Genomic DNA, 25,510 nt, shown 5'->3' on the forward strand with positions numbered 1-25,510 from the left:
TATATAACACTGATTTATTGTTACGGTTTCAGTTTATGCAGATCAGCACAAAAGTGATTTAACAGCTAATTGTTCTTTGATGGGTTTTTCACCCAACTCCAATACCTTATGTAGCAACCTTTTTCATTTGATGCTTCTTTGTGGCATAACTTATTACGTAGATATTTAGGAGATGTTAAAGAGCCGTGCCAAGAAACTTTCCATTATAGCCAATGAGGTAGAAGTACTTAGCATTCATCCTATCAATAATTTCCAGAATTGATGTTGTCTTGTGATGTTACACTTGGGGATCTTGAGCTCTGCTCAACCTGATCTTCCTGGTTCATGATTACAATTCAAAAGGGCATAACTGGTATGGCAAAGAGGCAGGAGAAAAGGGAGGGGAAGGAACTTAATTCTGTATAGTTATAGGCCAATTAACGGCGTTGTGTCATCTCAAATATTCGTGGCGTATCCATAGAATAGGCCACCAAGGTCAGATAGGTGCAAGTTCCACCTCTGGGACCTGCTCTTACCTCCAGAAAGCCCCCCCCCCCCCCCAAGTGAATGAGCGTGCACTGCTCATGCACACATGCCCTCCATTATCTTCTATGGGAATTCTGAAAATAGCCGAGCAAGCACGTGCAGCTATTTTCAGAACTTCCATAGAAGTGAATGGAGAGTGTACTACGCATTCACGGACACCTCTCCATTCATCTCTATGGGACTACCAGAAATAGTCAAGCCAGCTCTCAGATATTTTCGGAACTCCCATAAAAGTGAAAGGAGGCTGGCTTGGTGTGCTGTCATTAACATTGGGGAGCCTGTTCTATAGATAGGAGCAGGTCCCAGAGGTGGGACCCACATCTATCTGACATTGGTGGCATATCCTAGCGATATGCCACCAATGTCTGAGATGACACAACCCTTTTAGGATTTATTCAGAACTGAATAACAAACCCCATCATCAATGTGCTTCCTGCTGACCCTTTGAAATCCAACATTGATTAGATCAGCAACTCTTGAAACTACAAATCAGAGAGGACTGGAGAAGACAACTCAGGGACCACCATGACACTATTTGGCTCAAGGCAATATGCTCTGTTTGAATAGTTTGGGTTTAATTGGGTTTTGCAAATTTTGTGTATCAAAAAATACACTAATATCCATATTCTATTATGCAGTATACTTCGGTAGTTCCTTAAGAACATGTTACATTAAGAATATATTATGAAAGTGCAAAGTATCACAGTGTTTAAGACCAACTTGAATAATGAATGACTAAGTACACCATTCAACATGTCAACAGTGTAAAGGTGGAGGCAGGCTCTTGAAAATATAATTGGACTAAATTGGTAATGTAGAATCCTGGTGACAAGAAGAATTGCGTCTGATATTCATGGTTGCAGGGAACAGAATGTTAATTTAAATCCTTTCTTTGCTGTGGTAGAAAGAAGAACTTGCCACAGTGCTGAAGGAAACGCGGCCTGCTCAAGGACCATGCTGTTGGCCATCGTACCAAAATGAACCACTCGGTGGCTAGCTGCATGCTATAGTGGAACAATTGAATAATACATTAATTAATTATTTTGAGCGTGGAGGGCGGCAGAACATACAAACTCCATTCAGATGAGAACCCAGGACCCTAACGCTGCAAAGAACTATTAGAAATGTGTGTCTGACAGTCTGAGCTAATATAACAGTGGGGTAGATTTACTAATCAAATTGAGACATACGTAGTTCTGCTGCTCCACATTTATTAAAAGGTTTATCTCGTACCTAGCTAGTGTTGCGCTATCCTCAGGATAGGTCAATCAGTATAAGATCGGTGGGGGTCCAACACCCTGCACCCCCACCGATCAGCACGAGATTCCATTCACTCTCTAGTGGCCTTGCTGGGGTACTGCAGCTCAACTCCCATTCAACTGAGTTGGAACTCAGTTACAATATTCCAGTTCCAGAAACTACACAGTGGATGGAGCCCTCCTGTCAACTGTATAGTTTCCGACACAAGCGGCTGCCTTGTACAGCTGATCATGGGGGTGCCGGACCCTCAATGATCTGCTATTGATCACCTTTCTTGAGGATTGGTCATCAATCTCTAATCATAGTTGACAAAGGCTCAGGATGGGCTGAAATGCGTTCTTTTATCCATGATGTTGTGATAATAATAGCATATTGAAGAAGAGCGAGTGCCGGGATAACTTGTTTTCTAATCAATATCTACAACCCATTTAAGTGATTTAGATGTTTTTGGCACCTTGTTCGACAAGGGAGCTTGGCTTAGCAAAAAATTGCACCAAAATTTTGATGCCAAGAAAGCTGACCAGTAGGCACCAAATTTATGCTACAGTTTATGCTGCACCTTACAATACTCTTGAAAGCTAAAACAATGATCATACGCCATGACAGCTTATTAAATACAGGAAGATCACCTTTAATATACTCATTCTGATTGCTGTAGGTTTTTGTGCAATGCAGCCATTAGCGTTCTCTCAGTTTATGCAGTTTTCCTCAGACGCTCTAAATGGTATTGAGAATGACAGACCACTTAAAAGTCTATAATATTTTTTTTTTAAATCCTGTTTTCGGCACTTTAAAAATGTTCTCACCACCTTTTGTGAATTTAACCCACAGTAGAGAAAAATAAAAAAAAAATACAGAAAATAAAAAAAGTACATTCCTGTTTTGTAAAATGGAAACATGTTTTTCTTTTCTTCCATCATGATATTTTTCCCCCATGTCCTATTCTCTGTGCTTATATTCTCAAATATAAAAATCTGAGATTGTGCAAGGGCCAGGGGTCCACACGCACCGAGAGGTAGTGTTTGTAATTGGCACGCTGTATCACAGACTTTCTGTGGTTTCGGAATCAAGCAATTACAGAAGCATAAAAGGGCCTCTGACAGGAAGCTCAGGGACAGTAGGTGAAGCTGTTTCTGTGGAGGCCGCCACAGCTACACAACTATACTGAACGTCTTAGAGAGGATTTGTTCTGATTCTCATCTGGAACAATAGAATGAGATGTTTGTGTTTCAAAATGCGGAACGAGCATTATACCATGCCCGCACTTTTGTTTCTGTAAGTCAGTGCTCCCCGTCTAATTAAACTACACCTGAACTCTTTTTAAATGATTTTCTCACAAAGAGAAGGAGATTTTGGATTTTTCGTGGCTGGTATGCAATGGGCTAATTAAATTGGCAACATAGTTGTGGTGAGTGGTAACCTAATATACGTTGTCTTTGTTTTTTAATGTATCATTTATCACTATAAACTGGATAATGAAATTAAAAGATGCAAACATAGCAGTTACAGTTTTTATTTTTTTATTAGGTAAATAGCACATCTGGTAGAACTACCTTGGAAGCCTCTGAGGACCAAGGAAACAACACCGAGCCTAACAGTAAGTTATAGTTGTCTGCTGGCTGTGTCATAATAAAGTGATATTATGTACACTGATGAGCAAAAGGGTAACAATGTTTTTAACTTTTGACTTTCAGGCTCCATATCTCACTATCCACTACAGCTTTGAATGTGAGACTACCATCATTTTATAGACAATCATCTCGGCTATCTCATACATAAATTAGGCTTGCAACTACTTAGCATATGATTAGTTCTGCAGATTATTGTCATGTAGCTGCATTGTTACTGTTTTGCTCCTAAAATTCTAAATTTTAATTTTAATATTGTGTTAGTATTTTGTTAATCCACCTTTGGCTTTCAACACTGCATGAATCCTTGTGGGCATGCTCTCGATCAGATTTAAGCATGTCTCGACCGAAATCTGTTCCCAGGTCTCTTCTACACGTTCCCATTGTTGGTGCATATTGGTCGACTCACTTGGGTACAAATACAGCTTTTTCTTTAACGCTACCTACAAGTGTTAAATTGGGTGGAGGTCAGGGGACTGCGGGGGCCAAACCAGCACCTCTACTTCATTGTCATTGAACCATTTCTTCGCCAACCTCGACGTATGCTTCGGGTTGTTGTCCTGCTGTAACACTACGTCTTCCTTTTCTACCTATAGTACTCGAGTGTATGAAGTGACTCATCTTTTAGGATACTCACATATAGCTCAGCATTGAGACCACCTTTGATCCTGGTCAAGAATTCAATGCCTTTGGCTGCAAAACAGCCCCATATCATCAGGCCTTCTGCACCGAACTTGACAGTTACTTCAATTTCTCGATCTGTTAGCCCCCTTTTCCCTTGTTTTTTTCAGACCCATTTGCACCCATCAGAACCCAGTCTATTGACTTTCATCTCATTGCTCCAAATCACCTGTTTCCAATCTTCTACTCTCGTACTATTTTGCAAACTTGAGCCAGCGCTTCTTATGACAACATTGGAGTCGAGGCTTCACCTTTTTTCTGGCTACCATTTCAGACTTGTGTAATGTACGTTGCACAGTGCTTGCATGGACGTCTGTGATCTCATTATTATGAAGCATACGAGCCGCCCCCACTGCTGTATTTTTCACGCCAGACCCGATAGACCTTGTGATGAGCCAACTTGTTGACTCTAGACGGGCTTCATTTCATATTCTTCCACATGTCATGGCGCTCACGTGATGCAGCTTGGCAATTTTCTTGGCCGAGATGCTGCTATCGATGAGCTGGATGATGCTGTTTCTCTTATCTTGGGAAATCTTCTTGATGGCTGCTCCTTCATTTGAATCAGTGACCTTTCGCTTGGGAATCAACCTAATAACTCACTGAGCTATTTGTGAATGTGAGAACAGGTTGTAATGTGTAGTATACAAGAAAAAGATTGTTCCACCACTAGGAGCAAAACAGTAAAAATGCAGCTACATGACGAGAATCTGCAGAACTAATCATACTGTATGTCCAATTTATGTATGATATAGCCAAGATGATTGTCTATAAAATGATGCCAGTCTCACGTTCGAAGCTGTAGTGGATAGTGAGATATGGAGCCTGAAAGTCAAAAGTTCAAAACATTGTTACCTTTTTGCTCTTCAGTGTAGATGTCATGTTATTGAAGGAAATTAAAGGGGTTTTCCAGACCTATCCTCATCAATTTGTGGAACCTTGAAAAAAATACAACAGTGCTACCCCCAAAGACCTTTCAGTAGTAGCCAATGATCAAGTAGAGACTGTCATGTAGCGGAGGGCCTGCTTTGGTAGTACCATGCTTATGCATCCATGGCATTTTGCATTGTATAAAAAAAGTTGGTCTTCTGTTATATAATCTTTGAAGTGACTGAAAAGGTGGAACTTCAAGGGGTTTTCCACTTTGGTCAACCCCTTTTCGATGGAATTCGGCCTTGGGGAATAATTGATTGCATTTGCCCACTGCAGAGACCCCTCCAACCAGCCTGATCACCAAGTGTGCAAATCAATGGGAGTCATCTGTCATCCTCGGGAGTGAGAGTTCTGCAAAAAAAGGTACATAAATAATTTTTATAAATTTTCAATTTCTATCAAATTTTCTACAACAGTCTTTACAACTACTTTCAGTGATTTAAAGGGGATGACCTAGCCTCAGGATAGGTTATTAATATCTGACTGGTGGGTATCCAGCTCCCGGCTGTTTGAAGAGGCCATGGAGTCCTGGTGAGCACTGTGGCCTCTTATTTGGTGTATGACATTACATCCATTGGTAACAAGAAGTTTCTGCTGCTATGGGGAATTGTATTGAGCTGCAATGCCATGCAGAGACACTATACAATGTACAGGGCTGTGATTTTTTTTACTACAAAGAGCCCAGGATGCTACAGCCTCTGCAAACAGCTGATTGATTGAGCTGCTGGGAGTCCCACCCCCAAGGATCAAATATTGATCACCTCTCCTGAGCATAGATTATCAATATTTAATTCTCGGAAAATACCTTTAATCAAGTCATTAAACAGATTACACTTCCCTTCAGTGCCTTGTTCCATCTCTCTTCTCTTCTCAGACGTGTCCCCTGTAAATGAAGTTCAACCAGTAAGTCAAGACCATGACACAAGAGGTGGTCTACAAAAGATGGAAGCTGAGCGAGTCTATGATACCAGCTGGGTACCTCCGAACAGAGATCCTCAACCAGTGGAGCCACAGGGTGAAAACTATTTTGAATGGGGTATTCAGCAACCAGTATCGATCATGGATCCATACTCTGGCTACAAAACCTATGATGAGCCACAGGAAAAAGGTATTCCTGTTCTCATGTTTATATCTTCAGTTTAAGTGATTTTTCAGCACACATTTTAAGCTGTCCGTTTTGGGAATGCCTTGTGCATTTAATCTCAGTTGAATTGATGTGTTGCATTGCTTTTAAGTGTTGTAGCTATTTATTTTTTATTTTTAAAAGAATTGTCTTGAGGGCAGCTTTATTGGATACTTTTACTGTATTGTGGAACAGGCTATGTGTTCCTTGTGGCAGCTGCGTAGTTGCCAACAGTCCCAAATTCACAGGGACCGTCCCTAATTTACAGAGATAGTTTTGGCAAATTAAGGCTTGTGCCAAAAAATGTTTGGGGCTTATGTAAGAACCGCCGATATGTGGGCAGACCTGAGTGAGTTTGGTGCTTACATACTCCGAATGTTATAAAGTATGCCATCTAATACAGTGTCTCTCAATATTTTCACACCAAGTACCCCCTAGTGAAAAGAAGTTTGAACCAAGTACCCCCAAGGAAGAGAACAGTGTGAACAGTGTCAAACAAAATAAGACTATTCCCATGTCTCTGTCATAGGCTGTGTTCTAAGCTTCTGTCAGCAGTTCCCTTCGATTTCACAGAAAGAATAGTGCAGCGTGCAGTATCAATTTTCCTGTCAGAATGACAGAGACCCATGGATGACTATTACTACTTAAATTACATTCCGCATTACTAAACATACAGGAGAATACAGCACTACATACCTCTTACATCCAGTGACATCTCTGATATAGATGTTTTCTTTTCTCATCTTGCCCATTCCGACCAGACCGCCATCATCACTTCTGTCAGCCATGTCTTATCACTGCATAGTTTGTTCCACAGAGGTCTTAGGTTCCTACTTATCCATCATCCTCCCCACCCTAATTATATACATATTCCCCTTCAATTTCACTGCATTACTGCACAGATTCACCATCAGAAATGTAGGATATCTAAGTTGGTTGCCATCCAGCTTTTCCAGAAACAGCTATAACTTGCGAACGACTGAACTCAATTTTGACATTCTTGATAGAAGACAAACCGTTATATTATTTACAAGGAATTATGCATAATGCTATCTACTTTACAAATATGTAGCCGAGTTCTTCCTGATGTGCAAATCAAGTGTCCCCCGGTGTCTGAGAGTCATGTTGTTTGTGTGCAATTTGCCTGCTAAGAAGCGTTTTATCTCGTCAGTGCGCTTTCATAGAGCCGCACCAGAGAGCTGGTTTTAGCTGCGTCGAATGGGACTAGACAGATACATTGGTATTGATATGCATTCCTTATTTCTAAACTCACTTTCATTGCGATAGATAACACTGGGTGGTTGCCACTAATAAGCCAATAACTTGACCCATTAAATGAATATAGTTGGAGAAGCCAGCAGGTGAAAATGTAATACTTCTCTAATGGTAGGAGCTAAACATGCCTCCTTTGGAGATGAAATGGACCTGCATATATCAGGAAGCACGACTATGTCACATGAAACATAGCTGCAAACATTTCTCCAGAAGACATTATAAACAGCGGTTGTCCTTTCCCACCCAGTCATGCATTTATCTACTGTCGGTGTACCTGTAGAACAGTAACTCACAAAGAAAGTACTGGAACTCATAACCAATTCATAAAATTAGTATCCAATTTTAATAAAGATATAAAAATAATCCATAAATTGACAAAATAGATAAAATAGGAGAGAACAAGATCAGCTAGATGAAAATTTGATTCAGAAAAATAACTGGGGTGAGTATATTTGAACAGTCTCAAAAGTGCGCCAGTGCCAATTTACTGCACGTTACCCACTCAGATTTTTCCAGTTATAAAAAATCCAGTGAAATTAATTAGTTTCATGACCAGGCAATTTTAAATTTTTTTAATTTTTAAACTCCAGCCCTCCCAAAGTCATAACTCTTTTATTTTTCTGCTCACATAGCTGTATGAGGGCTTTTTTTTTTTTTTGCAGTGCAGGACAAGATGCCCTTTCTAATTTCCACTATTGATGTTTGCATACAATGTGGTGGGAAGCAGGGAAAAAATATATATATGGGGTGAAATTGAAAAAAAAAAACAATTCCAGAACAGTTTTTTTGGGGTTTTGTTTTTACATCGTTCCCTGTATCATAAAACTGACTAGTTAACTTTTATTCTCCAGGTCAGTACGAATCTGGCAATACCACATATGTATATTTTTTATTGTGTTTTTTTTTTTACTGAAAAAAATTATAAAAATCTTGAAAAATAAAATATATTTTTTTTAGTCTCCATATTCTGACCCCTAAAACTTTTTTGTATTTAGGTGAAGCTATGTGAAGATTTTTTGCGGGGCAATCTGTACTTTTCAGTAATACCATTTTTGGGTGTGTACGACTTTTTGATCACTTTTTATAAAAAAAATTGTGGGAGGAGAAGCGACCAAAAAATGACGAATCGGCCATTTTGACTTTTTTTTCCGTATGGGATTAAGGACGGGCACTATCTTTAAAGTCTCGATCGCCGACGTATATCACCATATGGTGGTTGGGAAGGGGTTAAGGAGTACAGGACGAGGCCTTTTTGAGGTGAAACGTGCGTTGAGGTGCTTGCACTAGGGGCAGTGTATATTGTAACAGGCTCAGCCATGTTACAGGGTATGTAAATCAGCATTTAGACACTTTGGAGTTCATTTATTAGGACCGGCGTTTTGACTGCTATAGCTGGCAGTGGATCCGCCAAAGTTATGAAGAGGCCCCGGCCTCTACATAACTTCAGCTCATCCAGCGCCAGTCTAAATGGAAGACTGCTTCCTTACTGGCTTAAACAGGCGTAGAATGAGACTGACCTGCCCTTTCCTGCCCACATCATGCCCACTTTTCTAGACCTGCCGTGAGCGGGGAAAAGTCACAGATTGCGACACAAATAACCTTTGCACACCAATCTGCGCCAGAAATACGCCTAAGGGTACTTTCACACTAGCGTTTTTATTTTCCGGCACTGAGTTTCGTCCTAGGGGCTCTATACCGGAAAATAACTGATCAGGCATATCCCCATGCATTCTGAATGGAGAGTAATCCGTTCAGGATGCATCAGGATCTGTTCCGTCGTTTTGACTGATCAGGCAAAAGATAAAACTGTAGCATGCTACGGTTTTATCTTCGGCGAAAAAAACTGAATACTTGCCTGAATGCCGGCATTTTTCCCCATAGGAATGTATTAGTGCCGGATCCGGCATTCAAAATACCGAAATGCCAGATCCGTCCGGCCTGCGCATGCGCAGACCGGTAAAAATTTGAAAAAAATACAAGACGGATCCGTCTGTCCGCATGACAAGCGGAGAGACGGATCCGTTCTTGCAATGCATTTGTGAGACGGATCTGCATCCGGATCTGTCTCACAAATGCTTTCAGTCACATCCAAATGGGTGGATCCGGCGGGCAGTTCCGACGACGGAACTGCCCGCCGGATCACACTGCCGCAAGTGTGAAAGTAACCCAATAATAAATATAATAAATGACCCCTTTTACCTTTATGTGTCATTTATTATATAGCCTAGTTGCTTTTTCCCCATTGGAAATGTGTAAATACGGTTTGGGTACTGTTTAACAAATTTCACTGGATTTGTTATAACTGGAGTAATCCGAGTGGAAAACGTGCCGTGACTTGGCACTGGCACACTTTTGAGACTGTTGAAATATACTGACCCCAGCTATATTTCATTTTTTTTGAGTTTTTATCCACCCCATCTTGTTCTCTCCTATTTAATCTATTTTGTCAATTTATAGATTATTATTAGAGTTGAGCGAATTCCATTTAAATTCAATTTGGTTGCTTCGCCGAATTTTACAAAAAAAATCACTTTGTGACTAATAACTTTGTCATGAAGCTCATTTCTTTGTAAGTAGCGGGTGAAATGACAGGGAGCTCCCTCAGATGCCGTGTTCATACATGATTGCGGCATCTGAGAGTAAAAACTGTGTAAAATTAACAGAAAAAAATTTTCATCATACTTACCACCTCCATTTGCTTGCAACGGACCGGCTGCCACCATCTTGCTTGAAGATCTGGCATGAAATCTCACGCGGCATGAGATGACGTCGTCACGCCGGCCGGCGTGGTGACATATGACGTCACCACGCACGGGATTTCGGCCGAGATCTTCAATCAAGCAAATAGAGGAGGTAAGTATAAGCTATTTCAGGTTAAATCAATTTGCTACCACGAAGCATGAGGAAATTCGGTTTTGCCGCGAATCAAACGTATCCTGAAATTCGGATTAAATTCCACTTTATTGGATTCGATTCGCTCAACTCTAATTATTATATACCTTTAATAAAATTGGATATAAATTTTATGAAATAGTTACGAGTCCTGTTACTTTCTTTGTGAGTTACTGATCTTAGTTTCTTATGTGCTCTCATTTACTGATTAATAATTTTTGTGAGGTTATTGTAGATGGCGTACCCGTAATTTTTGTGAGGTTATTGTAGACGGCATTCCCTGTAGGAGACAAACCGATGAAGTACACACAAGGGCCAGGGCGCTGCCATTAAGACGAGCAACAAATGTTTTCATGACAAAGAATTCAATAACAATTAACATTTTTTGTTTGTCTTTCTGATACGACAGCAAACAATGGAACAGGAAATATTTGTGAGAGAACAAAGGAGCAAATACACAACTCTGATCAGGGCATTGTATGTATTGAGTAATGACCCTTGAATGTTGACAATTGCGGTTATTCCCATAGTAGTAACCTGAATATGCATGAGAAATGCTGATATATACAGAGGATACCTGCTTGAGACCGCTGGCACAATAAAGCTCTTGCCACTTAGCAAACAAATTACGGCAGCACACTGTTATATGTTTTGGCGATATGTACAGTAAAAGTCCCTTTCACCCAGATTCCTCAACTGGGTGAGATGAGTAAAATCCAGGAGGATGGCGCTGGCTTCAGCAAACATAGTTGCTGGAGCAATTTTTTTGTTGGAGTACAAGGGCTGGATTTTATTTAGACTGGGAAGGTAGGTTTAGTATTGGGACCTTCCCAGTCCACCCCCCATTCCACGGCAGGTTTTCCCCTAGCCTGAGGTCATCACAGGTGAGGCCTGCTGTAATCAAGGAGGAATAAAACCCACCCTCAGTGTGTCAGTCTGGGGAAGAGAAAACTTGGAATCAGAGGCCTACAGAGGCACTGGGTGGTCTCAGCCAGGATGGCTGAGGGGCTACGTGTAGCCGGATCTCCTGCCCGTATGGACTTGTGTTTGGTGAGCAGACCTGCTAGGGCTTGGAGCCTGAGACCCTGTCTATAAGCTGTGATTAGAGGTAAGTCAGGGAAAAGTACTATGTATTAGTTAGAGCCCAGACAGGCAGGTGTTTGTTTTGCTGTTTTGGGTGTGATGGTGCCGAAACCTGGAAACAAATTGCGTCCCCCTATTAGACACCACATCAGAGGACATGCCGTGTAATTTCACGATGTTATCAATAAACATCTGAGCGAGAGTTTTAGCATTGGGCAATCCAGATAATGGTACAAAGTGAGCCATCTTACTGAAGCGGTCCACCACCACCAAAATCACAGTCTTCCCAGAGGAACTTGGTAAATCAGTGATGAAGTCCATGGACAAATGCGTCCAAGGAATGGACAAAGGAAGAAAAGATCCTGATGGCCGAGTGTGAGCCACCTTAGCGCGTGCACAGGTCTCACAAGCTGCTACATAGCCCTCAACACATTTACACAAACCTGGCCACCAGAATCTCCAGGAAATAAGATCCACTGTGGATCTACCCCAAGGGTGTCCCGCAAGGACAGTATCATGATGTTCCTTGAACACCTTGTGTCGCAGTTCTGAAGGAACAAACAACTTCCCTGGAGGACAGGAATCACCTTGAGCCCCCAACACTTCCGCCTCCAGCTCAGGATAAAGAGCGGAGACCACCCCCCCTTCAGCCAAAATCAGAGCGGGATCCTCCGAATCTCTCCCTCCCCCCAGAAAAGCTACTGTACGTGACAAAGCATCTGCTTTGACGTTTTTGATCCCAGGACGATAAGTAACCACAAAATTAAATCTGGTAAAAAATAATGACCACCTGACCTGCCTAGGGTTCAGACGCTTTGCTGATTGCAGGTAAGCCAGATTCTTATGGTCAGTAATTACCGTAATCGGATGAATCGCTCCTTCTAGCCAATGATGCCATTCCAGAAAGGCCAATTTGATGGCCAGCAACTCTCTATTCCCAACATCATAATTTCTTTCGGAAGCAGAGAGTTCCTTTGAGAAAAAGCACACGGGCGCCATTTGCTAGGAGAGGGACCCTGCGACAAAACTGCTCTGACTCCCACTTCTGATGCGTCAACCTCCACAATGAAGGGTTGAGACACATCGGGTTGCGTCAGAATGGGAGCGGAAGCAAAACATTCTTTTATGGTGGAAAAAGCCTGTAATGCCTCTTCCGACCAGACAGAGAAGTCAGCACCCTTCCTAGTCATATCAGTCAAAGGTTTGACAACCGTGGAATAATTCAGGATGAACTTTCTGTAGTATTTAGTAAATCCCCAAAACCGCATCAGAGCTTTCTGATTCTCTGGCCGGTCCCATTCCAGTACCACACGGACCTTTTCGGGATCCATGCGAAAACCTGAGGCAGAAAGTAAGTAACCCAGAAACTGCAGCTCCTGGACACCAAATACACATCTCTCCAACTTAGGCCTCATGCACACGACCGTTGTGTGCATCCGTGTCCGTTGTTCCGTTTTCCGTGATTTTCTGCGGACTCATTGACTTTTTTCATCCGCGTCCCCGTTTCGTGTTTCCTGTCCGTCAAAAAAAATATGACCTGTCCTATTTTTTTGACGGACAACGGTTCACGGACTCATTCAAGTCAATGGGACCGTGAAAAAACACGGATGCACACAAGATTGTCATCCGCGTCCATAGGCTACTTTCACACAGACGGATCCGCTGATCCGTCTGCATAAAAGCTTTTTAGATCTGAGTTTTAACTTCATGAAAACTCAGATCCGACAGTATATTCTAACACAGAGGCGTTCCCATAGTGATGGGGACGCTTCAAGTTATAATATACTAAGAACTGTGTACATGACTGCCCCCTGCTGCCTGGCAGCACCCGATCTCTTACAGGGGGCTGTGATCCGCACAATTAACCCCTCAGGTGCCGCACCTGAGGGGTTAATTGTGCGTATCATAGCCCCCTGTAAGAGATCAGGTGCTGCCAGGCAGGAGGGGGCAAACCCCCCTCCCTCCCCAGTTTTAAATTCATTGGTGGCTAGTGCGGCCCCCCTCCCTCCCCTGTATTTAACTCATTGGGGGCTAGTGCGGCCCCCCTCCCTCCCCTGTATTTAACTCATTGGTGGCCAGTGCGGCCCCCCTCCCTCCCCTGTATTTAACTCATTGGTGGCCAGTGCGGCCCCCCTCCCTCTGGCTGCCATGGTTACTTAGCAATTTTAGAAGCATTATACTTACCTGCGATGTCTGTGACCGGACGGGCGCTCCTCCTACTGGTAAGTGACAGGTCTGTGCTATAAGCAATGCGCCACACAGACCTTTCACTTACCAGTAGGAGGAGCGCCCGGCCAGTCACAGACTTCGCAGGTAAGTATAATGCTTCTAAAATTGCTAAGTAACCGTGGCAGCCAGGACTGCAGTAGCGTCCTGGTTGCCATGGTTACCGATCGGAGTCCCAGCGATTAAACTGGGACTCCGATTGGAACTCTCATTACGCAGTGGTTCACCTTCAGTCATGGAAGAATGGACCGTTCCTTGAAGAATTGACCCTGGTTTACCTTCAGTCATGTGAGAATGGACAGTTCCTTGAAGACCAGTGACCCTGTATGTTAGGGGTAGTCACAGACTGGTCGTGGACACAAAGCAGTAATGGCCGTGCCTGAACCCTGTGTCCTCTGCCGCCTCCTATTCATTTGTGAAGCCTGATGTCAGCCAGCAGGTCACACTGGGTGACGGGCTCGCAGGCGGCAGATCCTGGGTGTAGGTCCCTATTAAATATTCAGCGTGGCTTTTATAAAGCCTTTCAAGCAGAAAATTGTGAACCACCTGAACCTTGGCTGTTTCCCATTGTCCTATTCAGTTCTGAGAATTCGGCTGCTCCAAACCCCCTCGTTGTATGTCCACCCCCCAGCAGCTGTGTGTGGGGGCATAAGGTGGGGTGCAGCCCCTCAATAACACATCAGTGCAGAACGGCTGCCACCAATGATGGGGGGGGGATTTTAATTAGGAGGGGGGAGAGGGGAGGCCGCACTGGCCACCAATTCATTAAATACAGGGGAGGGAGGGAGGGGGGGCCGCACTGGCGACCAATTTATTAAATACAGAGGAGGGAGGGAGGGGGGGCCGCACTGGCCACCAATGAATTTAAAACTGGGGAGGGAGGGGGGTCTGCACCCTCCTACCTGGCAGCACCTGATCTCTTACAGGGGGCTATGATACGCACAATTAACCCCTCAGGTGCGGCACCTGAGGGGTTAATTGTGCGGATCACAGCCCCCTGTAAGAGATCGGGTGCTGCCAGGCAGCAGGGGGCAGTCATGTACACAGTTCTTAGTATATTCTAACTTGAAGCGCCCCCATCACTATGGGAACGCCTCTGTGTTAGAATATACTGTCGGATCTGAGTTTTCACAATATATAGCTCAAATCCGATGGTATATTTTAACATAGAGGCGTTCCCATGGTGATGGGGACACTTCAAGTTAAAATATACCATCGGATTGGAGAAAACTCTGATCCGATGGTATAATAGGGACTCCTGACTTTACATTGAAAGTCAATGGGGGACGGATCCGTTTGCAATTGCACCATATTGTGTCAATGTCAAACGGATCCGTCCCCATTGACTTGCAATGTAAGTCAGGACGGATCCGTTTGGCTCCGCACGGCCAGGCGGACACCAAAACGACTTTTTTTACTTTCCTTCATGTCCGTGGATCCTCCAAAAATCAAGGAAGACCCACGGAAGAAAAAACTGACACAGATCACGGAACTACTTGAAAAATGGCAAGAAATCATATTTAGCATGGCTGGATCTTAACCTCCTCAGGACCGCCGTACGCAGGATTGCGTCTTTGCGGCGGCCCTGCTCTACTGGGTGGACGCGCCGGCGCGTCCTCTCGCGAGACGCGAGATTCCCTGTGAACGCGCACACACAGGCGCGCGCGTTCACAGGATCGGAAGGTAATAGAGTGGATCTCCAGCCTGCCTGCGGCGATCGTTCGCTGGCAGGCTGGAGATGTGATTTTTTTTAACCCCTAACAGGTATATTAGACGCTGTTTTGATAACAGCGTCTAATATACCTGCTACCTGGTCCTCTGGTGGTCCCCTTTGTTTGGATCGACCACCAGAGGACACAGGTAGCTCAGTAAAGTAGCACCAAACACCACTACACTACACTACACCCCCCTGTCACTTATTAACCCCTTATCAACCACTGATCACCCCATATAGACTCCCTGATTACCCCCCTGTCATTGATTACCCCCCTGTCATTGATCACCCCCCTGTAAAGCTCCATTCAGATGTCCGCATGATTTTTACGGATCCACTGATAGATGGATCGGATCCGCAAAACGCATACGGACGTCTGAATGGAGCCTTACAGGGGCGTGATCAATGACTGTGGTGATCACCCCATATAGACTCCCTGATCACCCCCCTGTCATTGATCACCCCCCCTGTCATTGATCACCCCCCCCTGTCAGGCTGCATTCAGATGTCCGTATGATTTCTACGGATACATGGATCAGATCCGCAAAACACATACGGACGTCTGAATGGAGCCTTATAGGGGGGTAATCAATGACAGGGGGGTGATCACCCCATATAGACTCCCTGGTCACCCCCCTGTCATTGATCACCCCCCTGTCATTGATCATCCCCCTGTCATTGATCACTCCTCTGTAAGGCTCCATTCAGACATTTTTTTGGCCCAAGTTAGCGGAAATTATTTTTTTTTTTCTTACAAAGTCTCATATTCCACTAACTTGTGTCAAAAAATAAAATCTCACATGAACTCACCATACCCCTCACGGAATCCAAATGCGTAAAATTTTTTAGACATTTACAGTCTTGTGAAAAAATTAGGACAACCTTTGAAAGCATGTGGTTTTTTGTAACATTTTTAATAAATGGTTATTTCATCTCCGTTTCAACAATACAGAGAGATTAAAGTAATCCGACTAAACAAAGAAAACTGAAGAAAAGTCTTTTCAAGATCTTCTGTAAATGTCATTCTACAAAAATGCCTATTCTAACTGAGGAAAAAGATAGGACACCCTTGCCCCTAATAGCGAGTGTTACCTCCTTTGACTGAAATAACTGCAGTGAGACGGTTCTTGTAGCCATCTACCAGTCTTCGACATCGGTCTGAGGAAATTTTACCCCACTCCTCAATGCAGAACTTTTTCAGCTGTGAGATGTTTGAGGGGTTTCTTGCACGTACAGCCCTTTTCAAGTCACCCCACAGCATCTCAATGGGATTCAAATCTGGACTTTGACTTGGCCATTCCAGGACTCTCCATTTCTTCTTTTTCAGCCAATCTTTGGTTGATTTACTAGTATGTTTTGGGTCATTGTCATGTTGCATGGTCCAGTTCCGCTTCAGCTTTAATTTTCTAACTGATGGTCTCACATGTTCTTCAAGCACCTTCTGATACACAGTAGAATTCATCGTGGATTCTATGATGGTGAGCTGACCAGGTCCTGCTGCAGCAAAGCAGCCCCAAACCATGACACTTCCACCTCCATGCTTCACAGTTGGTATGAGGTTCTTTTCTTGGAATGCTGTGTTTGGTTTACGCCAAACATGTCCTCTGCTGTTGTGTCCAAATAATTCAATTTTGGACTCATCTGTCCAAAGAACATTATTCCAGAAGTCCTGGTCTTTGTCAACTTTATCGCTGGCAAATGTCAGTCTGGCCTCGATGTTTCTCTTGGAAAGCAAAGGTTTCCTCCTTGCACACCTCCCATGCAAGTTAAACTTGTACAGTCTCTTTCTGATTGTAGAGGCATGTACTTCTACATCAACAGTAGCCAGAGCCTGCTGTAGTTCTCGAGATGACACTTTAGGGTTTTTGGATACCTCTTTTAGCATCTTGCGGTCTGCTCTTGGGGTGAACTTGCTGGGGCGACCAGTCCTGGGCATGTTGGCAGTTGTTTTGAAAGCCCTCCACTTGTAGACTATCTTCCGGACAGTGGAATGGCTGATTTCAAAATCTTTTGAGATCTTTTTAAATCCCTTCCCAGACTCATAGGCTGCTACAATCTTTTTTCTGAAGTCCTCTGACAGCTCTTTTGCTCTCACCATGGTGCTCACTCTCACTTCAACAGTCAGGAGCACACCAAACTAAATGTCTGAGGTTTAAATAGGGCAAGCCTCATTCAACATGCAGAGTAACGATCTACTAATTATGTGCACCTGGTGTGATATACCTGTGTGAGATCTGAGCCAATTTAAGAGGGAATACATGTGAGGGTGTCCTATCTTTTTCCTCAGTTAGAATAGGCATTTTTGTAGAATGACATTTACAGAAGATCTTGAAAAGACTTTTCTTCAGTTTTCTTTGTTTAGTTGGATTACTTTAATCTCTCTGTATTGTTGAAACGGAGATGAAATAACCATTTATTAAAAATGTTACAAAAAACCACATGCTTTCAAAGGGTGTCCTAATTTTTTCACATGACTGTATATTCCAGACTTCTTCTCACGCCGCTTTAGGGCCCCTAGAATGCCAGGGCAGTATGAATACCCAACAAGTGACCCCATTTCGGAAAGAAGACACCCCCAGGTATTCCGTGAGGGGCATATTGAGTCCATGAAAGATTGAAATTTTTGTCCCAAGTTAGCGGAAAGGGAGACTTTGTGAGAAAAAAATAAATAAAATCAATTTCCTCTAACTTGTGCCAAAAAAAAAAAAATTCTATGAACTCGCCATGCCCCTCATTGAATACCTTGGGGTGTCTTCTTTCCAAAATGAGGTCACATGTGGGGGGTATTTATACTGCCCTGGCATTTAAGGGGCCCTAAAGCGTGAGAAGAAGTCTGGGATCCAAATGTCTAAAAATGCCCTCATAAAAGGAATGTGGGCCCCTTTACGCATCTAGGCTGCAAAAAAGTGTCACACATCTGGTATCGCCGTACTCAGGAGAAGTTGGGCAATGTGTTTTGGGGTGTCATTTTACATATACCCATGCTGGGTGAGATAAATATCTTGGTCAAATGCCAACTTTGTATAAAGAAATGGGAAAAGTTGTCTTTTGCCGAGATATTTCTCTCACCCAGCATGCGTATATGTAAAAAGACACCCCAAAACACATTGCCCAACTTCTCCTGAATACGGCGATACCACATGTGTGACACTTTTTTGCAGCCTAGGTGGGCAAAGGGGCCCACATTCCAAAGAGCACCTTTAGGATTTCACAGGTCATTTACCTACTTACCACACATTAGGGCCCCTGGAAAATGCCAGGGCAGTATAACTACCCCACAAGTGACCCCATTTTGGAAAGAAGACACCCCAAGGTATTCCGTGAGGGGCATGGCGAGTTCCTAGAATTTTATATTTTTTGTCACAAGTTAGTGGAAAATGATGAATTATTATTTTTATTTTTTTTCCTTACAAAGTCTCATATTCCACTAACTTGTGACAAAAAATAAAAACTTCCATGAACTCACTATGCCCATCAGCGAATACCTTGGGGTGTCTTCTTTCCAAAATGGGGTCACTTGTGGGGTAGTTATATTGCCCTGGCATTCTAGGGGCCCAAATGTGTGGTAAGGAGTTTGAAATCAAATTCTGTAAAAAATGAACAGTGAAATCCGTAAGGTGCTCTTTGGAATGTGGGCCCCTTTGCCCACCTAGGCTGCAAAAAAGTGTCACACATGTGGTATCTCCGTATTCAGGAGAAGTTGGGGAATGTGTTTTGGGGTGTCATTTTACATATACCCATGCTGGGTGAGAGAAATATCTTGGCAAAAGACAACTTTTCCCATTTGTTTATACAAAGTTGGCATTTGACCAAGATATTTATCTCACCCAGCATGGGTATATGTAAAATGACACCCCAAAACACATTCCCCAACTTCTCCTGAATACGGAGATACCACATGTGTGACACTTTTTTGCAGCCTAGGTGGGCAAAGGGGCCCACATTCCAAAGAGCACCTTTCGGATTTCACTGGCCATTTTTTACAGAATTTGATTTCAAACTCCTTACCACACATTTGGGCCCCTAGAATGCCAGGGCAGTATAACTACCCCACAAGTGACCCCATTTTGGAAAGAAGACACCCCAAGGTATTCCGTGAGGGGCATGGCGAGTTCCTAGAATTTTTTATTTTTTGTCACAAGTTAGTGGAAAATGATGATTTTTTTTATTTTTTTTCCCTTACAAAGTCTCATATTACACTAACTTGTGACAAAAAATAAAAACTTCCATGAACTCACTATGCCCATCAGCGAATACCTTGGGGTGTCTTCTTTCCAAAATGGGGTCACTTGTGGGGTAGTTATATTGCCCTGGCATTCTAGGGGCCCAAATGTGTGGTAAGGAGTTTGAAATCAAATTCTGTAAAAAATGAACGGTGAAATCCGTAAGGTGCTCTTTGGAATGTGGGCCCCTTTGCCCACCTAGGCTGCAAAAAAGTGTCACACATGTGGTATCTCCGTATTCAGGAGAAGTTGGGGAATGTGTTTTGGGGTGTCATTTTACATATACCCATGCTGGGTGAGAGAAATATCTTGGCAAAAGACAACTTTTCCCATTTTTTTTATACAAAGTTGGCATTTGACCAAGATATTTATCTCACCCAGCATGGGTATATGTAAAATGACACCCCAAAACACATTCCCCAACTTCTCCTGAATACGGAGATACCACATGTGTGACACTTTTTTGCAGCCTAGGTGGGCAAAGGGGCCCACATTCCAAAGAGCACCTTTCGGATTTCACCGGTCATTTTTTACAGAATTTGATTTCAAACTCCTTACCACACATTTGGGCCCCTAGAATGCCAGGGCAGTATAACTACCCCACAAGTGACCCCATTTTGGAAAGAAGACACCCAAAGGTATTCGCTGATGGGCATAGTGAGTTGATAGAACTTTTTATTTTTTGTCACAAGTTAGTGGAATATGAGACTTTGTAAGAAAAGAAAAAATATAAAAAAAATCATAATTTTCCGCTAACTTGTGACAAAAAATAAAAAGTTCTATGAACTCACTATGCCCATCAGCGAATACCTTAGGGTGTCTACTTTCCGAAATGGGGTCATTTGTGGGGTGTTTGTACTGTCTGGGCATTGTAGAACCTCAGGAAACATGACAGGTGCTCAGAAAGTCAGAGCTGCTTCAAAAAGCGGAAATTCACATTTTTGTACCATAGTTTGTAAACGCTATAACTTTTACCCAAACCATTTTTTTTTTTACCCAAACATTTTTTTTTTTATCAAAGACATGTATAACAATAAATTTAGAGCAAAATTTATATATGGATGTCGTTTTTTTTGCAAAATTTTACAACTGAAAGTGAAAAATGTCATTTTTTTGCAAAAAAATAGTTAAATTTAGATTAATAACAAAAAAAGTAAAAATGTCAGCAGCAATGAAATACCACCAAATGAAAGCTCTATTAGTGAGAAGAAAAGGAGGTAAAATTCATTTGGGTGGTAAGTTGCATGACTGAGCAATAAACGGTGAAAGTAGTGTAGGTCAGAAGTGTAAAAAGTGGCCTGGTCTTTAAGGGTGTTTAAGCTATAGGGGCTGAGGTGGTTAACAAGGTTCCAAGTAGAGCTTCAACAGGCAACAATTTAATGAAAACAACGAATAAACTGAAACAGGCTGTTTTTCAGCTGATCAAAAGTTTAGGACCACACCTCCAAAAAAAAACTAAACCCCCCCAAAACAGAAATCCAACTTCCAAACATGAACTCAGCAATGAGTAGCTCCGCCGTTATTGTTTATCACTTCAAAAATTCGTTTCGGCATGCTTGATGCAAGCGTTTCCATGAGGTGAGTGGGAACATTTCTCCAAGTGGTGAAGACGGCCGCACGAAGGCCATCTACTGTCTGGAACTGTTGTCCATTTTTGTAAACTTTCCTTGCCATCCATCCCCAAAGGTTCTCAATTAAATTTAGATCAGGGGAACACGCAGGATGGGCCAAAAGAGTGATGATATTCTCCTGGAAGAAGTCCCTTGTCCTGCGGGCATTGTGTACTGTAGCGTTGTCCTGTTGAAAAACCCAGTCGTTACCACACAAACGAGGGCCCTCAGTCATGAGGAATGCTCTCTGCAACATCTGGACATAGCCAGCGGCCATTTGACGCCCCTGCACTTCCTGAAGCTCCATTGTTCCACTGAAGGAAAAAGCACCCCAGACCATTATGGCGCCCCCTCCACTGTGGCGTGTAGAAAACATCTCAGGTGGGATCTGCTTGTCATGCCAGTAACGTTGGAAACCATCAGGACCATCAAGGTTATATTTTTTTTCATCAGAGAATAAAACTTTCTTCCACCTTTGAATGTCCCATGTTTGGTCCAAACGAGCAGTTCTGTGGCGTTCAAGGAGACGAGGTCTTTAAAGACGTTTTTTGTTTTTGAAGTCCGGCTCAGTGCTGATGAAATATTTTTGGGTTTTCCACTTTTTTGTTCCATAACCCCTTAAGATCATTTAAGAAATTCCAAATTACTGTCTTACTGCGCCCCACCTCAGCAGCGATGGCATGCTGTGAGAGACCCTGCTTATGCAGTTCAACAACCCGACAACATTCAAAAAGGGAGAGTTTTTTTGCCTTTGCCATCACAACGTGTGACTACCTGATAGAAAATAACAATGAATCCACATCTTTGCACAGATTTGGCCTTTTAAAGGCATGTGGTCCTAAAATTTGGATCAGCTAAAAAACAGCCTGTTTCAGTTTAATCGTTATTTTCAATTAATTGAATGCTCAAAAAATGTTTTGTCTCACTCTCATTTCTTCTTGTTGCATGTTGAAGCTCTACTTGGAACCTTGTTAAGATCCAACAATGTAAAATATGATTTTTTGCCATTTTTCAAGTGGTCTTAAACTTTTGATCAGGACTGTACAACGAACCTCCCCACCAAATAATAAAAAATTTCATTGATAAAGTGCTGGAAGACTGCCGGGGCATTAGTCAAACCAAAGCGCATAACCATGTTTTCAAAGTGACCCTCAGGGGTGTTGAAGGCCGTCTTCCATTCATCCCCTTCCTTGATTCTGATCAGATTATAAGCCCCTCTTAAATCCAACTTAGAAAACACCTTGGCACCGACAATCAGATCAAATAGATCCGGAATCAAGGGAAACGGATAAGGGTCATGGACAGTAATGAGATTCAGTTCCCGGAAATCTAAACACAGTCTAAGGGACCCTTCTTTTTTCTTTACAAAAAAGAAGCCCGCTGCCAAAGGTGATTTAGATAGTCTAATATGACCTTTTGTCAAACTCTTGGCAATATACTCTCGCATAGCTACTCTTTCGGGTTGGGAAAGATGATATAACCGAGATTTTGACAATTTAGCTCCGGGAATAAGATTGATCGGACAATCATACTCTCGATGGGGGGGGCAACTCTTGTTCTCCACCCTCCAAGAATACGTCTGAAAAATCATGTAGAAACGGAGGTAAGACCTTAGAGGATACCACGGAAATAGATGCAGCAAGACAGTTGTCCATACAAAAATCACTCCAATTACTGATTTGTCTAGTTTGCCAATCAATGGTAGGGTTATGTTTGATTAACCATGGTAAACCCAGAACCAGAGGAGCAGGCAAACCCTTCAGAACAAAACAAGAAATGGATTCAACATGAGAATCACCCACCCTAAAATTAATATCCTGCACAATATGAGTTAGTTTTTTGCGAGAGAGGAGCGGAATCAATAGCAAACACTGATATCTCTTTGTTTAATGCGCTAGTTATAAAACCATTTATGTGTATAGGTGTACAGTGGCTAGAAAAACATAAATAAAGCACACCATAGGGTAGTATGTTCCAGTTAAGTATGACTGGTTGATAGAACTTAAAAATGGAGGCTCACCTTACAGAGTTGTGCTATCAATAGGCACAACTCTACTGTGGGTTTAGTAAATTCGTGCGAACACGTGTTGTCGGTTAGTGCTGCCATAGTATCCAAAGGTTCCGGAGAGGATGCCCAATCCTCTCCAAGGACATTATAGTAGGAATAAATCAGGATACACTTAAGGCGCAAAATACACCAGCCAGGACACTCGCATGAAGAGTAGATTTTTACTCTTCATGCGAGTGTCCTGGCTGGTGTATTTTGCGCCTTAAGTGTATCCTGATCTATTCCAGTTATAAAACCATGACTCTAAACAAATTGATAATCAATAAGATTAACCCCTGCGCCACTGTTAACAAATACAGTTGCAAGAAAAAGTATGTGAACCCTTTGGAATGATATGGATTTCTGCACAAATTGGTCATAAAATGTGATCTGATCTTCATCTAAGTCACAACAATAGACAATCACAGTCTGCTTAAACTAATAACACACAAAGAATTAAATGTTACCATGTTTTTATTGAACACACCATGTAAACATTCACAGTGCAGGTGGAAAAAGTATGTGAACCCCTAGACTAATGACATCTCCAAGAGCTAATTGGAGTGAGGTGTCAGACAACTGGAGTCCAAACAATAGGATGAGATTGGAGGTGATGGTTACAGCTGCCCTGCCCTATAAAAAAACACATACCAGTTCTGGGTTTGCTTTTCACAAGAAGCATTGCCTGATGTGAATGATTCCTCGCACAAAAGAGCTCTCAGAAGACCTACGATTAAGAATTGTTGACTTGCATGAAGCTGGAAAGGGTTATAAAAGTATCTCCAAAAGCCTTGCTGTTTATCTGTCCATGGTAAGACAAATTGTCTATAAATGGAGAAAGTTCAGCACTGCTGCTACTCTCCCTAGGAGTGGCCGTTCTGTAAAGATGACTGCAAGAGCAAGAAGAAGAGGTGAAGAAGAATCCTAGAGTGTCAGCTAAAGACTTACAAAAGTCTCTGGCATATGCTAACATCCCTGTTAGCGAATCTACGATATGTAAAACACTAAACAAGAATGGTTTTCTTGGGAGGATACCACAGAGGAAGCCACTGCTGTCCAAAAAAAACATTGCTGCACGTTTACAGTTTGCACAAGAGCACCTGGATGTTTCACAGCAGTACTGGCAATATATTCTGTGGACAGATGAAACCAAAGTTGAGTTGTTTGGAAGAAACACACAACACTATGTGTGGAGAAAAAGAAGCACAGCACGCCAACATCAAAACCTCACCCCAACTGTGAAGTATGGTGGTGGGGGCATCATGGTTTGGGGCTGCTTTGCTGCGTCAAGGCCTGGACGGATTGCTATCATCGAAGGAAAAATGAATTCCCAAGTTTATCAAAACATTTTGCAGAAGAACTTAAGGCCATCTGTCCACCAGCTGAAGCTCAACAGAAGATGGGTGTTGCAACAGGACAACGACCCAAATCATAGAAGAAAATCAACAACAGAATGGCTAGAACAGAAGAAAATACTCCTTCTGGAGTGGCCCAGTCAGAGTCCTGATCTCAACCCGATTGAGATGCTGTGGCATGACCTCAAGAAAGCGATTCACACCAGACATCCCAAGAATATTGCTGAACTGAAACAGTTCTGTAAAGAGGAATGGTCAAGAATTACTCCTGACCGTTGTGCACGTCTGATCTGCAACTACAGAAAACGTTTCGTTGAAGATATTGCTTCCAAAGGAGGTATTAAATCCAAGGGTTCACATACTTTTTCCACTTGCACTGTGAGCGTGTACATGGTGTGTTAAATAAAAACATGGTAACATTTAATTCTTTGTGTGTTATAAGTTTAAGCAGACTGTGATTGTCTATTGTATTGACTTAGATGAAGATCAGATCACATTTTATGACCAATTTGTGCAGAAATCCATATCATTCCAAAGGGTTCACATACTTTTTCTTGCAACTGTACTTCTAACTCAATATTTTCATAGTCTAGTGCCACTATGGCAGGCAGGAGAAAACAGTTACTGCAGGTAGAATACAAATATACCTGTTCTGACTTCCCATTCACACTACAAAGAGTAAGGGAACTCATTGTTCCTTTGAAAGAACCCCCTTTTTTTCTTTATTACCACTTTGAGGCTTAATAAAAGGACACACATTAATGAAATGTCCTTCTTTACCACAGAAATAACAGTCTTTTCTGCCCTCTAGAGTTCCTATAACCAGGGTAAGACGAGACCTGACCTAACTGCATAGGCTCATCTCCAGTCCCTGGTTCCAGTGTCACTGTACCCCGAGGAACAGGAGGGACAGATTCCCCATACGACAGTGCCTC

General features: G+C 42.6%; 1 protein-coding gene across 4 annotated transcripts in view; it reads left to right on the plus strand.

Moving 5' to 3' along the window:
- LOC120979751 (protein transport protein Sec16B-like) overlaps positions 1-25,510 on the plus strand; it is a 269,654-nt gene that overhangs the window by 177,537 nt on the left and 66,607 nt on the right. For all 4 annotated transcript variants that reach the window (XM_040408708.1, XM_040408707.1, XM_040408709.1 and 1 more), the window contains 3 exons: positions 3,313-3,382; positions 5,304-5,390; positions 5,902-6,135. In XM_040408708.1, coding sequence (XP_040264642.1) covers positions 3,313-3,382; positions 5,304-5,390; positions 5,902-6,135 — 391 coding nt within the window. The remainder of the gene's footprint in view (positions 1-3,312; positions 3,383-5,303; positions 5,391-5,901; positions 6,136-25,510) is intronic.

Source organism: Bufo bufo, chromosome 9 (assembly GCF_905171765.1).
Source record: "Bufo bufo chromosome 9, aBufBuf1.1, whole genome shotgun sequence".
Taxonomy (NCBI): Eukaryota; Metazoa; Chordata; class Amphibia; order Anura; family Bufonidae; genus Bufo; species Bufo bufo.